The 17,002-nt window shown below is 33.0% G+C and overlaps 1 protein-coding gene across 3 annotated transcripts in view; it reads right to left on the reverse strand.

Moving 5' to 3' along the window:
• Positions 1–343: 343 nt before the first annotated feature.
• The window catches only part of OGFOD3 (2-oxoglutarate and iron dependent oxygenase domain containing 3), a 63,436-nt gene continuing 46,777 nt past the window's right edge, over positions 344–17,002 (reverse strand). Inside the window, exons 5-9 of one of the 3 annotated variants that reach the window (XM_031968464.1) lie at positions 16,848–16,912; positions 15,098–15,154; positions 12,498–12,651; positions 10,211–10,334; positions 344–923 (exon numbers count right to left, since the gene is read on the reverse strand). In XM_031968464.1, coding sequence (XP_031824324.1) covers positions 787–923; positions 10,211–10,334; positions 12,498–12,651; positions 15,098–15,154; positions 16,848–16,912 — 537 coding nt within the window. In that variant the 3' untranslated portion in view covers positions 344–786. Of the gene's footprint in view, positions 924–7,389; positions 7,427–10,210; positions 10,335–12,497; positions 12,652–15,097; positions 15,155–16,847; positions 16,913–17,002 lie in introns of those variants that run through there. The other 2 variants (XM_031968466.1, XM_031968465.1) reach the window with 2 other exon arrangements.

The raw sequence follows: 17,002 nt of genomic DNA on the forward strand, positions 1-17,002 counted from the left end.
TCAAAGTCAAAAAAAAAAAAAAAAAAACTTTATTTCAAATTTGGGCTGTTTTTTTCTGCCCAAACTATGAGAAGAACTAATTACTTCACCTATTACTTAAGACAAATTAAGATCCAGGGAGGCCTTAACCAAGATTGGCCCACTGTACCTGGCGTAATCTCTACTATCCAGACCTAAGTCTTGCCCCTGGACTCAGATGACAGGAGGAACCCAGCTAAGCTGCCCAGCCTCACTAGAGGCTCACCAGCAAGTCAAGACATCACCTTCCAGAAGTTACTGGTTCCTTGGGAACAACAACAAGGTACTTAAAGGTTAATTGTTGTATTTATTTTTCCCCCTAGCAAGAAGACTAAAAGCTATGTTTTTATGGATAATGGATATGTTAAAATAGGGTTAACATTTTAATTGGTCTTGAATAGCTCTAAAATGGTTCTCCAAATCTTGAGTATGGTCATTTAAAAAAACCAGTCTGCCTATGCAGAATGGGAATATTTCCAAATAAGTAAAATTATATACATTCCCCAAAAATATAGAATGCCAATTGTTTTAGTTAGGCAGTCGTAGACAGTTATGTTCAGTCTTAGAATTTTTTCTCTATTTCTCAAATGAGTAAATATAGTTTCTCAATGAAAAGTTCGTTGTTCCTCATACACTGATAAAAAAACTTAAATATTTATAAAATAAAATTCACTGTAAATAAGTGATACATTAAATATGGCCATGGAGTTTTTAAATTCAAATTTATCACTTTATTATTTCAAATCTTGAACCCACAAGGCCCTTATCTTACAGATATGCTGGGTCCCCAATACCATAGTCAGGATTGCAGGTGAAAGAGATGGTAATTGCATAACGAGTACCCCAATGGACTTTCTCTACCTGATGGAGATTTTCTGAACCCGAGGTGAAGAAGGAGACTCGACCTAAAAGAAGTAGAAAGCAAATATCATTACTGAACACAAGGCAGATAATACTTGAAGGATGATTGGCTATTTGAAAAATGCTATCATTTGGACCACTGGATATTTGTGTATGAAGTAGAGCTCCCATAAAAATAACTAATTTTATTTAATGAGAGCTACTAAAAAGAGTTAATGTTCAGAGGATAAAATGCTTTAATTTTACACGAGAAAAATCAGATAAAGGAATGAAAAAACAAACTCAGAGAAAAGAATAGGAACACAAAATTCTTTTGGGGGACAAAGTACAAGACTAGAATGACCCAGGTTTTAGACTATATATTGACATTTATAAAATCTAGACTTTGGAAGGCTTGTAGGATTTTGGCAGTTTATAGAATCTAAATGAAGCTAGATACTGTATTAAGACACCATGGTAAATTTTTTAAAGTATACTAGTTAAAAAGAAATAAGGAAAATAACCTATAGACTCTGCCATCAAGTCCAGGGATTACTCAAAAGATCACCAGAATCCATGAACAGAAAATATGGCATGAAATAGTCCAGGGCAATTGGAAATAGCCCAGAGTCTGGCCTGAAGTCAGAGATACTCAGTGGTGGGAATGCTCCCAAACCATTGGCAGAAGATTCCTAGGCAAAGACCACCCTGGACTAACCTCAAAAGCCCAATGATGGGAGCCTCATATGGGACAACCCCAGAGGCCAGTAGTAAGGGGAAAGATCTAAGATATAACCTATTGAGGAGCATCTCTGGAGCTCTGTGACTAAAGGGAGGTTCCAGTACCAGAAGAGTCTTGGAGTTCCTTGAAGATAGGAGCTAGTCTTAGTCAATCCATTTGGAATAAAGCAGGGCCTGCTAAAGCTATTCAGAAGCATGAGAGCAAAATCTGAACAAAGCAGTCTTTCTCTAATCCCCAATCCAGACAGCAAAGATGCTGAAATGAGCAAATTAAGAAAAATATTTAATATTATGAGAAAATATCTCGTACCTGGACATAACTGGGGCTCAACTTGGACTCACAAGAAAAAAATAAGTCCTGGCCCAAAAATTATAACATTATCTAGAACAAATAAAATAGGAGATACTAAATGGAATGCTTAGGGAAGAAAAAAATGGCAAAGAGTGGAACAGTGGAAAATCCCAACCAAGTAAGGAATAACTAGAAAATCAGAATAGCCAAGTAGAAATCAACAATTAATTGTGACAAGAAATATATTTTTAAAAAACTGAAAAAATGTAAGATTATAATATAAAAAACAAATGACATGAAAAACAGATCAAGAAGCAATTTAAGAATTATCAGATCATCTGAAAATCATGACCAAAAATGCAAAAGCTAGCCATTACATTCAAGAAAGTATAAAAGAAAATTGCCAAGAACTTAGAAACAGAAGGCGAAGTAAAAATGGAAAGAAATCACTAGTCACTTCTTGAAACCACCTTAATATAAAATAACTCCCCAGAATGTTATAACAAAAATCTAGAGCATTCATTACAAGCGGTCAACAGAAAGAGTTCATGTCCCAAGGAGTCACAGGCAAGACTACCTAAGACTTAACAGCTACCACTTTGGAGAGATGAGCTTAGAATCTCCAAAAGGCAAAAAGAAAAAGTCTTACAAACCAACAATTATCTACTATAGAAAAACAAGTGCACTTATACATGCTTGATAGAACTGTGAACTAATCCAGCCATTCTGGAAATCAATTTAGAAATATACCCCAAACCAAAATTATATATATATATATATATATATATATATATATATATGTATTCTTTGACCCAGAAAGACCAATATTAGGTTTACACCCCAAAAAGATTAAAGAAAGAGGAGAGGAACCATGTTTACAAAAATATAACAAAGCTTTTTTTGTGGTGGCAAAGAACTGAAAATTAAAGTATACCCTCATTGTGTAATATTCAAGAAAACTCTGTTATAAGAATATAATGTAATATATTGTAACATATGAAATGTTGAAAAAGATGATTTCATAGGAAAGTAGGACTGCTTCTATAAACTGATTTAGAATGCAGTGAGCAGAATTAAGAGAATAATTTATACAGTGACAACATAATAGAGAAAAATAACTTTAAAAAACTTAAACTCTTTATCAAAACAATGATAAAATGAGTCCAGACAAGTCAAAACGAACCATATTAACAACCTCCTATCAGAGAAGTGATAAACATAAAATTAAGAATGAGCTCTATGCATTTTTAGATGAAATGTGGGAATTTGTTTTGCTGGACTGTGCATATTATGAAGAGCTTGCTTTTTATTTTTTAAAAATTATTCTTCAACTTGGGGAAGAGTGACACAGAAAGATACTGCTTATAAAAATAAGTACTTTTTAAAAAAAGAAAAAAACCTACACTTCATGTTTTCATGTTCTTATTCTCTCACCTTTCTCAAATATTTTGTGATTATCCTATCTTTCTGAAAGAAACAAAACAAAAACCAGACTCAAATATAATTAAGGCTATGTGAACTAAACTATTTTACAGCCACCAGAGTCTAACTAAAACCTTTCTTTTAATATATTAGCCCTCTGATATTACTAAAGACAGATTTTTTTTAAAAGTACGTCAGTTATTCAATACACAATATAAACACATAACCCAATACTATTTATGATCAAAGAAAGCAGTCCTGATATCACTAGCCATGGAAACAACACGAAAAACAAACAAAAAAAATAGAATTTGCTGCAACATTCTAATTAGAAATACTTTATTGGCCTCCCAGTGACAGTCTTGAATTCATTCTCAGATGCATTTTCTATAACTTGAGTGATACCAAGGCATTGGGGTATCCACTGAGTAATGCCATACACATGGTCGAGTTTAAACACTCTACCACCACTACCACAATATGTGTAGGAGTTGTTGGGGGAAGGACAAACTCTAAGTCTTTCTTGTAGACTGGTTATTAGAAACCAAAATTGGGGAGAAACCAGAATAGGGGAAAAACTGGTGTCAAACATCTTTCCTGTTCAGGTCACTTTTTTGTTGTCATTACTAGTGAGCATACTTTGCGACTTTGTAAGACTGTTTTAAATGAAAAAGCTTATTCCCAGAAAAAGGAATGTCATTTTTATTAAAGTTTTTAAATGCTATACCTAAATTTTCCCCAGTAGTATATGTGGAACGCTTTTTGGTGATCAGTGATTGGCTTAAAGTTTCTTTGAAAAAAAGGATTAGAAAAATATTAAAATAATGAAGTGTAAGAAAGTCAAACTAATTCTACTTTGGAATTAATTCTATATTCTACGGATTTCATGGTGTAATTAATTCTATATTTGTTCAAGTCCCCTTTTCAGTGTCCTTTAGTTAAGTTCTAGAATTCAGTTTTCCCCTCTGGGCTAGTTTAATTGTCAGCCTGATAAAAAACATGTAATTAATTTTTTTTTTAATTTAATCTGTATTATCATTTTCTTTCTTTCTTTTTTTTTTTTTTATTTAATAGCCTTTTATTTACAGGATATATGCATGGGTAACTTTACAGCATTAACAATTGCCAAACCTCTTGTTCCAATTTTTCACCTTTTACCCCCCCCCCCCCTCCCCTAGATGGCAGGATGACCAGTAGATGTTAAATATATTAAAATATAAATTAGATACACAATAAGTATACATGACCAAAACGTTATTTTGCTGTACAAAAAGAATCAGACTCTGAAATATTGTACAATTAGCTTGTGAAGGAAATCAAAAATGCAGGTGTGCATAAATATAGGGATTGGGAATTCAATGTAATGGTTTTTAGTCATCTCCCAGAGTTCTTTTTCTGGGCATAGAGTTCAGTTCATTACTGCTCCATTAGAAATGATTTGGTTGATCTCGTTGCTGAGGATGGCCTGATCCATCAGAACTGGTCATCATATAGTATTGTTGTTGAAGTATATAATGATCTCCTGGTCCTGCTCATTTCACTCAGCATCAGTTCGTGTAAGTCTCTCCAGGCCTTTCTGAAATCATCCTGTTGGTCATTTCTTACAGAACAGTAATATTCCATAATATTCATATACCACAATTTATTCAGCCATTCTCCAACTGATGGACATCCATTCAGTTTCCAGTTTTTAGCCACTACAAAAAGGGCTGCCACAAATATTCGTGCACATACAGGTCCCTTTCCCTTCTTTATAATCTCTTTGGGATATAATCCCAGTAGTAACACTGCTGGATCAAAGGGTATGCACAGTTTGATAACTTTTTGAGCATAGTTCCAAACTACTCTCCAAAATGGTTGGATTCATTCACAACTCCACCAACAATGCATCAATGTCCCAGAAAAACATGTAATTAAAATGAAAGGATTGCCATCTTTTAGACCATTAGCTCCAGGGTAAATATCAAGACATCTGGTGTTATCTTTAAGTCCTAAAATTAGTTCTAAGAAATTTATTGTCCCAAAACTATTCTTAAAATACTAAAAGCTAACTTTCTCCATAACAGAGACTCTATTAACTTTAATTCACTAGCAAAAATTACAGAATACAGATGGATCCCATACATCAATCAGCATTATTTTATGACAGTCACTAGTTCCATGAAGCTACTAACCTGAAATACTCAAGTAATCTATTCATAATGTTCCTATCCCATGTGTCAGCTCTATAAACAATCACAGTGTTCTCCATCTACCAAGTTCTATTGTTATAAGTTTATAAAAATGAGCTATCTCCTCTCCTCAAGATCTCAGATGTAGCTGAGGCAGCCATTGACCCTTCTTTATTAATAAGATAATGCTCAAAACTTTATTCTTTAGCTTACCTTAATTTCAATCTTAATGTGTATGTATGTGTATATTTTGACATTTGTTACATTATGGCATCATCCCAAGAAATTAAGAGATCAGAAACAAAATATGCTTTAAAAAAATACACATGTATAACCTATTTTGTTTAACATCTCAGGAAGGGAGTTGGGAAGGAAGGAAAGGAAAGAAGAAGGGAGAGAGAGAATATGACAATTTTTTTTTTTTAAATGTTAAAGTTTTGGCATGTAATTGGAGGAGAAAATAAAATATATTTTTAAAAAGACATACCTTAGGAAAAAGAATAACAAAATTCATCTGGAAGAATAAAAGATCAAGAATATTAAGGGAATTAACATTTTTTAAAAAGTAAAAAGAAGGCGATCTCATAGTATCACATCTCAAACTATTATAATGTATCATCAAAATCTGGAACTGGCTAAGAAATAGAGTAGTTGATCAGTGGAATAAATTCCTTACACCAGACATAGTAGTAAATGACTATGGTAATCTAATGTTTGAAAAACCAAAAGATTCTAGCTTTTGGGATAGGAACTCACTATTTAACAAAAACTGCTAGGAAAATTTAAAACAGTATAGTAAAAACTAGTCATAGACCAACATCTCACATCATATACTAAGATGAGACCAAAATGGATACATGGTTTAAACATGAAGTGTGATACCTTAAGCAAATTAGGAGAGTAAAGAACAGTTTATCTGTCAGAGGTATGGATAAGGGAAGAATTTATGACCAAACAAGAAATGGAGACTGTTAGGAGACATAAAACTGATAATTTTGTTTATATTAAATTGAAAAGTTTTTACAAAAAGAAAACCAATACAATCAAGATCAGAAGTAAAGTACAAAGGGGAAATTTTTATAGCAAGTGTCTCTGATAAAGATCTCAATTCTCAAATACATAGAGAACAGAGTCAAATTTACAAGTCATTACACAATTAATAAATGGTCAAAGAATATGAACAGGCAATTTTTCAGATAAATCAGTTATCTATAATCATATGAAAAATGCTCTATATCACTATTGATTAAAGAAATGCACATTAAAACAGCTCTGCTTTGGAAATAGAGACAACAATAAAGAAAAGAATTAAATGCATGATTATAGGAGATAATTTGCTAGTATTAAGATGGAATATATAGAAAATACTACAGAATTAGCAACAATACTATTTGAAACAGTTAATGGATTCAGCAGAGTTGCAGGCAACAAAATAAACTCTTAAAAATCCACTGAATTTTCATAATAATAACATCTAAGAAGTAATAATAGAAAGGGAAATTCCATTCCAAATAACTACAAAATATCTGGAACCAGATCCACCAAAGTACAAAAAATACCTGTAGAGAATCAATTGCAAAGTTCTCCTTAAAGAAATAAAGAGCAAAATGCACAGCTCAAAAATAATTGGGCTTTATGGCTAGGTCATGCTAATGAAAGAAAAATGAAAATACAGTCAAAGTTAACACACATTTTTAATGCTACAACAATCAAATTGCTAGAAAAATACCAACAGTATCCTTTATGGAAAAAATTATAAAGATCAAGCCCAATTCAAATGAATAGTAGAGGATAACCCCAGCCAGCTTCATGGAGGTGAGAGGTCTACAAGTGTTATATATGCCACTATGTTGTGATCAGTAATGCTGATTTTTCCCTCCTCTTCTATTCTTTTCTCTTTTTTTGTCTTTAAAATATGCCATTTGCTATATAGAGTGGTCTTCTGAGTAAGGGAACACAGGGAAGAGATATTGGGAAAAACAAGAAACATCAATAAGCATTTTTTTTTAATGACTCAGAAAAGAAGTCAAGTCATGATAATCTTGATCATAAAAAAACATAGATAACAGATTTAAGAATTCACAAAGGGTGGAGCTAAAGTGGTAGATTAGGAGTTATCCAGCTGAACTCTCTCAATATCTTCACCAAACAACTTTAAAATAACATCTTAAGTCAAAATTTGGAGTTGTAGAGCCAATAAAAGATCAGGGCAAAACACTTTTTCCAATCTAAGAAAACTTCAAAAGTTGGTAAGAGAAGGTGGAGGCCTATTCACATCCCACACATAAAGAAATGGGAACAGTACAACAGAACACCAGCAGTAAGAACTTCTTTCAGATCAGAGAGTATCAAGAGATTACAGAAATCAAAGATTACAGAGGGCCCTTTGCTGACACTAGGTACATTTGGCGCTAATTGGTACCTATTGCCTATACCCAGCTCTGGGTCAAAATGGGAAAGAAGCACTTGGGGGTCAGTCACTGGGGAGCAGGAGCCCTAGTCATTGTACCAAGGCAAAGAGACCATTCTCAGTTGTAGCTCCAGGGAACTAAGGGCCATTCCTAGGTAAGGACCCAAGCACAGACCAGCAGACTAGTGACCAAAACTATCCCAGGATCATACCATTGTGGAAGCATCAAAAACTTGCAGACCACCAGAACTAGCTCTGAAAACAACAGCACAAAAGAGCCTAACGCTTGGGACAGCACTGCTCAACCCCAAGATGAATAGAAATCAACTTTATAATATAAAGTTCAAAGTCTAGAAATAGACTGGAAGAATGAGCAATTAACAAAAAAAGAATCAGAATGGCAGTAAAAACTAAGAAGGAGAAAACAATGTAAAAACAGCTACATGCAAAGCCTCAAAGAAAAATGCTAATAGGAACCAAACCATATAAGAATTCCTACAAGAGTTAAAGAAAGTGATAAGTGTGGGAAAGGAAAAATTGTAGAAAGAAGAATGACACAAGACAATTTTTAAAAGAAAATAAGTAGCTTGGCTAAGCCACAAAGGACAAATTTTTTTTTTTTAAATACACCTTAAAAAAACAGAATTGGACTAATGGTTGTTGTTACTGTTGTTTGTCCTTCATTTTCGAAGAGGACCATGACATCATGGAGGTGATGCCAGCACACAAGGGCTGTGAGGGAGGGCTGGGAAAGGTCACCAGCCTCACTATCTCCTCCAGAGCCATCTGGGTCCAGCAGCCCAGATATAGATTAGGCCAACTGGATATGGCCCTCAGATTAATGGTTAAAGAGGCACAAAAATCCACTGAAGAGAACTCCTTAAGAAAACAGATTTAGCCAAATGGGAAAAGAGATACAACAGCTCAATGAAGAAAGTTCTTTAAAAATTAGAATTTGGCATGTGGAAGGAAGCTAATGACTCCATGAACCATCAATAAATAATGAATCTACCCAGGAGTCACATGGCTAATTAAGCAGATATTTCTGCCCAAGTGACTTCAAGTGACTGAGGAATTTCAAGATCTTACCTCAGTTGGTTATCTCAATATGTGATATTGATGAGACCAGGTCTTTGAAGGGAGTATTAACAGAAAAGGATCTGAATTACAATTCAATCAGGAAGCCAAGCTAAGACCAGAGGCAAGCAGAGGAGGATTATCTTATCTTTAAGTGGGCCTTTTGTTCTTAAATGAGTCTTTAGTTATCTTTAAGTGGACCTTTATTGAAGTAGATCCTTGCTGAATTCCTTGCACAGACAAAATTATCATGACCTCACAGTTACTGTATCCAATCAAAAAGTCAAGTTATAATATCCCCCAGAGATTTTTTCTTCATAAAGAACCTACTACTTTTTTGTAAGTTCATTAGGAATTGTATGCTTTATGGCAGCAAATTCTCTAGGAACTTTGACTATCTTATGGCATCTTTCTCCTTGTTATAATAAACTTCTTAAGGAATTTAGTCTGCTTTATGGCATCTCTAGTTCATTAGGAACTGAACCCCACCTTATAGCTTCTTCCCCCCTTGTTAACAGTGAGTTCTGCTAGGAGACTTAGCCCAGTTCTTTCCCCTGGTTAATCACTAATTCGCTTTTGGAACTTAGCCCACTAGTCAATGGTATAATAATAAAATCTTTGCTTCTTAATTTGGAGATGATTTAAGCTTACAATTTCTTTTGAGATACCTTGTGACAGTGGCCTGAAAATCCAATATACTTTGTGGTTCAGACCCTGCTCCCCAACATTCAGTGGACTGTATGGGGAGAGTCCTGAAATTCCAATATATTTCTGGGATTCAGTGTCCTATATCCCATCAATATGTGTCTTGATAGCTGTACTCTACTTATACTCTTACTACTTGTGGGGCTAGATTTGGTGAACAGGAATGTAATATTTTGGGGAAAGCGTCTTCTAAGAATAATTTTGATATTATAATTTTTAGTGAAAGTTAAATTTGGGGACAAAAGAGGAAACAATAAAATGGAGTTAGAGGAGTGAAAAAATACCCCCCAAAATGTGAAATAGCATATCAGAAAAACAACTGATCTGTAAAATAAATTGAGGAAAGATAACTTAAGAATTAAGAAGATTACCTGAAAGCCATGATCAAAGAAAGAGACTAGACATCTTATCAAATCCTCAATTGCATAAATCCAGAGGATAAAATAGAAATTTAAAGAATTCACTAATCACTCCTGAAAAAAATACCAAAATTAAAACTTCCAGGAATATTATAGCCAGTAATTATAGACCTACCAACTTTAGGTTCCACGGTCTTGTTAAAACCCTCTTCCATGAACACAAATCTTCCTCCACCAAAGTCTTTCATATAATCTGAGAGATACAGCAGTGAGGTATAATCAAAGGAACCATATGTTACCTATAAACCAAAGAAACAAAAATGGGAATAATACTGTTTGCTAGTTATCTGTAGAAATGAAATCTCAAAAGCCATGTATAAGATTTTCCAATTCCAGGTCAGGACCAAATTGGTCCTGACTTATCTGAAAGTTAATGAAAAAAATAAATAGCCCTCATTTTGGTAGTCCTTTCCAAATTTCTTGACAACATAAAAGGGTATATTGACAAAGTAATTCCCAAGATAGAGAAAAATAGACAGGTTATGATTTTTATTTAAACAGGACATGAGACTGGACATGAGCAATGGTATCTATATTCTCTTTCCCTTTCTCTGAACATAGTTAATCCAACTTGCTCTCAGACTAGCAGCAGATCTAGTGAATTTTCTCAGAAGGTGATCAAGACTACAGAGAGTAAGCTACTATTCAAACTCTTTCTAAAGATCCTAGGAGTTAGCCTGGTAAGAAGCAGGGCACAGCAGTTATTCTAACCTCACCTGACACTACTAGCAGATCTTGTGATTTTTGTCAGTAGAGAGACAGCTACAGGTATGACCACAAACATTAAGCTACAACTCAAACTTTCTCTAAAGGTTATAGTGAAAGGTAGAAAAGAGATAATATTCCTATACTTTGCTACTAATCTGAGCTCCTCTATTGTGACTCTCAAACTGTAATGGCAACAGAGCCATGTAAATTTCCCTCTCCAGCTCTTCAAATAGCCAGGGATTCTGTTAAATCCAATCAGCTCCCAGAAAAGTCAAAGGCTAATCTAATTGCAAGGCCATACAAAGCCTCCCACTATTTTTCTTGCTCAAATTGGAGAGAGACCGGCTCAGGAACTAGAGAAAGAAATGGCAAATGGCAAACATTCCAGTAAATTAGTCAAGAAAATCCCAAATCAGGTCACAATGAGTCAATATAACAGAAATGAATGAAAAATAAAGCACAAGAACTTCTGAGTAGTTCACTTCTTCTCAGGCTATAGATGGTCCCAGAGAACAATAAACCCAGATGCTCTCCCCACAGCTCTTTTCTAGAGAACTAGTAGCTGCTAAGCTCTCTGGCCCTGTCAGTATTGTGTCTCCTACAAACAGCTTCTCTCGTTGTCTCCCCGGCTTTCTATCTCTGATTTCCCTTTGTTCAAGTTTCTCTTCTGCTTCCTCTATCATTTATTTAGTCATCTTCCCTTGCTCTCTTATAGTTTCTGCTGCAATTAGCTTATCTTTACCAATGCCTCAAGTGAGTACCTCCTCCTAAGTTGTGATTCATCTTTAATTTATGAAGGGAAATTCAAAAGATTCACTTTTTTGATAAATATGACCCCAGTAGTCCTTATACATCCTGTATCATCTTCCTGTACTCTCGAAATAATTATTTGATTTATAGTTTCTTAGTTTTAACCTTCAAAATTCTGAGAACATTCACATAAAAATGAACTGATAGACTACCATGCTCTGTGTCTATTATTACTCCTAGTCATTGCTCTGCCTTCAAACAAGTCCTTCACATTTTATTTGAGAATCTAGATATTAAAATATTCACAGAAATATTCAAATATTCACAGACTAATTACTCAGGCACTACTCAGGACCTTTTCTGGCCATTCCAACTCTAAAATTCTGTAACTCTATGGTATTGAGTATTGACTTGAAATTACTCATTCATTTATTTACTCATTTATTGTGTTTAAAAATTTTCATTATTATTTGGCTTTCCACCTTATATATGTCTTGTCTCCCAAACTAGAATGCAAATTCCAATGTTAGGTATGATTTCTTATAAGTATTTTTCTGTACTTCCCATAGAATCTAATTCAGTAGCATTTATATATATTACTATAATCAATAAATATTTCAATAATAGTTATGCTCTATTTGCTTCTTTTGCTAATACAAAAAGCTAGGATAAATCTCAAAATTGTAGGAAATAAAATCCTGAAATATTAAGCAATAAAAGATATAAAGAACATATAACAGAGAATTAATAATTACAATAAGGAACTTGCCCTTTCACCTACAATAAATTCCTGCCTTGATCTATTTCATAAAGTTTCAAAGCATCATTTCTATATGTCATGTAAAAGATAATTCAATCAATATATAACTTAAGTCTTATGTTCAATATGACATATTAAAAGGGAAAATGTCCTACACACCCACCCACACATACATGCACCCCACCTTATCAATATGAGGATGCCAGTATTCATCATGAGTTGTCTTGGCCTCTGTACTATTTATCCGGGAGAAGAAGGTAGGTTTTGTCAGATACATGGATGAAATGTTGATAACAAAAGCTTGACCAATTGCATGTTGAATTTTTTGCCTCACATCACTGTAAAAAAACAAAACACAAATCCACTTACTTTAAAGCAAACTCCATATGCAAAGTAAATATTTTAATTATCTTTAACATGACTCCTATCAAATAATTTCATCCGTCTAGAGAGTTTCTGGTAAAGAAAGTCCCTCCTATAGCAAGGCAGATCTGCAACTTGAATTTTCACTTGGGACACTAAGAGATTAAATGATTTATCAAAATTTATAACCAGTATTTCAAGAATTCCTGACCCTGTAGCCAGGAAAATAAATTAAAATTAATGTAAATGGAATCTGACTTTCTCATAGGAAAAAAAAATGGTATTACAGAGAAATGGTGTGACACAGTATAAAGAACATCAGTTTCAGAGTAAAACAAACAGGATTATAGACTGGGTTCTACTTCTATATCAACTATATGGTCTCAAGCAAATGACAATTTCTGAACTCCAGTTTCCATATAGGTTAAAATATGGATACTTACTATAAGGAGCAATGAAATAATGTAATAAAAGTGCTTTTTTTATAACCTATGTCTCTGTGCTATTTTTTATACTGGAAGTATGTTATTAAAGATCATTTTATTTTTAATTGATTCCTTTGGTTGTAACATTATATACATTTTAAAAATATATCCCCTGGCATACCCATTAGCACACCTTGTATACAAGGATTTTAAAAGTGTATATTTCATACCTATAGATTCTCACCACTGCAAAGGAGGGAGTGTTATATTTTTTCATTCCTTCTCCAGAGCCAAGATTGGTCAGTGTAACCATGCTGTATTCAATACTGTTCTTTCCAATTAATACTGCTGAAGTCACTATGTATATTATTTTTCTAACTGAAGTTCTGCTAACTTCACTTTTTTCAGTTCATCTTTCTGTCCCTGTCACTTGATACTTGTGTTACTTTAGGAAAGTCACCTAACTCCCTAAGACCTTAAGTGCCTAAACCTATGAAAAGAGAGGAATGACTTCTAAGGTTCTTTCCTAATTAAATCTTTGATGCTTAGATACCATCCGAATTCCTGTTTCTTTTAATTTTTCACATTTAACATTTCTTATGGCACAATAATATTCCATTATATTTAGGTAACAATTAGTTGAGCTATTTTCCAAATGAAGATGATGACCAATTTTTAAAAGAAATGGTAATGAATTCTATATTCTACTGTAAATAATATTTCTACCTAAAAGAAAGTTTTCTAACATATGTCAATTAAACATGGCAACATAGTAATTCATCACATAAAATCATACTGATCTAAATAAAGGACAAACTTTTTTCACAAATCTAATTTATATGATCAGGGTTATTTTTCATTACCGATGTATTCCTTCTTTTCAAAACCATATATTTCCTTATAATTTCAAAAGAGACTCCATTTAAGTGACTTGGCATATATAGCACCATGATATAGTATCCCAAATTTTAATTTTATTCTGTAATTTCAGCCTTATTTTTATTGCAACAACTTAGAACACATTATCATCAGATATGTAGAATTCATGAGGACTTATGAGTTGAGATTTTGAGAAGCATCATTACAGAGATCTAGAGAATTTAATATTTTTTGTTATTAGTTGTTATTTTTGGAAGGATATCTGATTTCCTGAAAAAAGGTTCATTGCAAATTCCCTTTCAGCAAACAAGCTAATTAGTTTGACATGCATATTAAACACTTACTATGACAAAGATATTGGGGGGAGAAGTAGTTTTGAAGGACCCTGTCACGTTATATGGAAAATAGTGGAAACTGCCAGGCTAGATCATTAACAGAACACATGGTAGAATTACAGAAAAAAATATGAGATATAAATATCTCAAAAACAATGGATCCAAATCATTAAATTGATATTTTAAGATTGATCTTATGTATCTAATAAAAGATATACACAAACAAAATCTGAATCAAATTCAAAATGGAAAAGCATGAATCTAAGCATAAGTCTACTGCCTAACTTTCTCACAATATAAGAAATATTATTGCCAAATTTAAAATTTTAAAATTAGGGTATGCATATATGTGCATTTATGTATGATCTCACAGAGATCAATTCACATTTTACAGCCGAGTCTGTGAATGTGTATTACCAAAAATAAGTTACACAATTTTATTTCTTAACTAGCTAGATGTAAAAGTACATAGATCATAAAAGATAGACAGGAAATTTAGATAATGTATGAGTTGTCATTAATATATCCCCTTTTCTCTGAATCAATTCCCAATCTCATCAGTGTAATTTAGTGTAAATCCATTTTTAGCAGTCAGGGTATTCTTTTTGCAAAGATGACAAAGAAACATCTTACATTTGATCTGTGGCTAATTGTCCACCAAAAAAACCCATGTATTCAGACACATGTCCTTGAAAGCTCAAACATTTAAGCAAGATTTTTCTAAAGCCTTAGCACTAAAATTCAAGAATAGATCTTGTTTTGACTTCTTTGAATTATTTTACCGGTATAGCAGAAAATCCTCTTCTGAAAAGACATTTTGAATTTTTGCCCCAAAATATCTGTAAAAAAAAAAAAAAATATATATATATATATATATATATGTGTGTGTGTGTGTGTGTATATTAATAAAAAGAAACAAATCATACTATAGTTTTTCACTCTATTTTCCTTATTGCCTTTAAAATCACCTTTTTCTCCACCATTTAGCCAATTAACATGGCAAAATAAAGTTTCTGAAAATTAACTTGTTCTTTGAAAAGAAATTATTTGAAACCATCTATTTAGTGCACTGATAAAAAAAAAAAAGAATCGCCAAAAAATATATAAAATTTATACTAAGTAATAATAACATTCACCAGGGTTAAGAAAAATATGTATTAGTTCCCTTACCTAACAAAAGCAAAGGCATCACAAGGGAAATGGAACAAATTAGTTTAAAAGTACTTTGGGCTATGAGTCAAAGAACCCAGATTTAAACCCTGACTAAGACCTACGCTCTCTACAAAGCTGTTATTTTTCCAAATTAATAAAAATTAGATTCAGCCTTAATGAAAAAGGCTTCACTGACATTAAAGGCTAGGAACACTGGGATAAAATACCACAGAAGTTATTTTCTGAGCAATATATACTTTAAAAGTAAATTCAATCTCATATACTTCTATGATAAAAAGAATGCTAGGATAGGTATGTTTTATTATTATCTGTATAGATTTACAAAATATTTTCCAGCTTCCTCATCTGTAAAATAAGGGATTCAACAAGGAGTCCTCTGAGGTTCCTTCCAACTCTCAGTTTATGATCCTCTGAATTTGTGTCTTTTACTACAACACAAATTTGTTTGTGTATGCCTTTTATTAGACAGATAAGATCAGTCTTAAAATCTATTCAGTTTAATGGATTGGAACCATTTTGAGCTATTTGTATCCATTGTTTCTTCTATAATTCTACCATGTATTCTGTTAATAATCTAGCCTAGCAGTTGCTACTGCTCCATATAAAACCATAAAAACTGAACAATGCAAATCTATCTAGGATGCTTTCTTAAGTCTTACCTACCCATCTTATTCATTTTTCAAGGCCCTGGTAAAGATGTAGCTGCAAGAATTCACTCTACACTATTCCAAACCAATCAATCTCTCCTGTCTGTGAACTAGTATTGTACCTACCATACAGTTTAACTTTTAATTGCTCTCTGATGCCATATGAGCACACCTTGTCTCTTCAACTAGATTAAAATTACTTGTGGTAAAAAGTCAATTCCTTTTTTTTTTTTTTTTCAATTCTTCAGATTAGTTTTTTAAAAGTGTGAGAATTTTATACTTATTTAATACTTTCTAAACTCATTCAATCTTTTTCAATCATGACCAACTCTTCATGACTTCATCCTAAATTTTTCTGGCAGAGATACTGGAGAGGTTTATTATTTCTTTTTCTAGCCCTTTTTATAGATGAGGAAACTGATGTAACAGGATTAAGTGACTTGCCCAGAGTCACATAGTTTATAAGGCTAGATTTGAACTAAGGAAGATAAGTCTTGCTAACTCGAGATCCAGCATTCTGCCTACTACACTATTAAATGAAATTAATAGGCTATGGTTTTTCCAAATTAACAAAAATAAGATCAGTCTAAATAAAAAGGCATGTGGCTAGACACAGTGGAATGAAATACCACACTAGTTATTCTCTCAGTAATATAAACTATAAAAATAAATTCAATCTCATATACTTCTATGATAGGCATTTTATTATTACCTGTAAAGATTTACAAAATGTTTTCCAAAAGAAAGTGCTCCAGAGTGTAAGTCTAAGATGGAAGCCTGGAAAAGATTGAGAATGAAATGAAAACTTAGTGATGAAAAATCAGGAAAAAAAAAAATTTACTCAACTGAAGGCTATAAGTAGCATAA

The sequence above is a fragment of the Sarcophilus harrisii genome, chromosome 4 (assembly GCF_902635505.1).
Source record: "Sarcophilus harrisii chromosome 4, mSarHar1.11, whole genome shotgun sequence".
Lineage (NCBI taxonomy): Eukaryota > Metazoa > Chordata > Mammalia > Dasyuromorphia > Dasyuridae > Sarcophilus > Sarcophilus harrisii.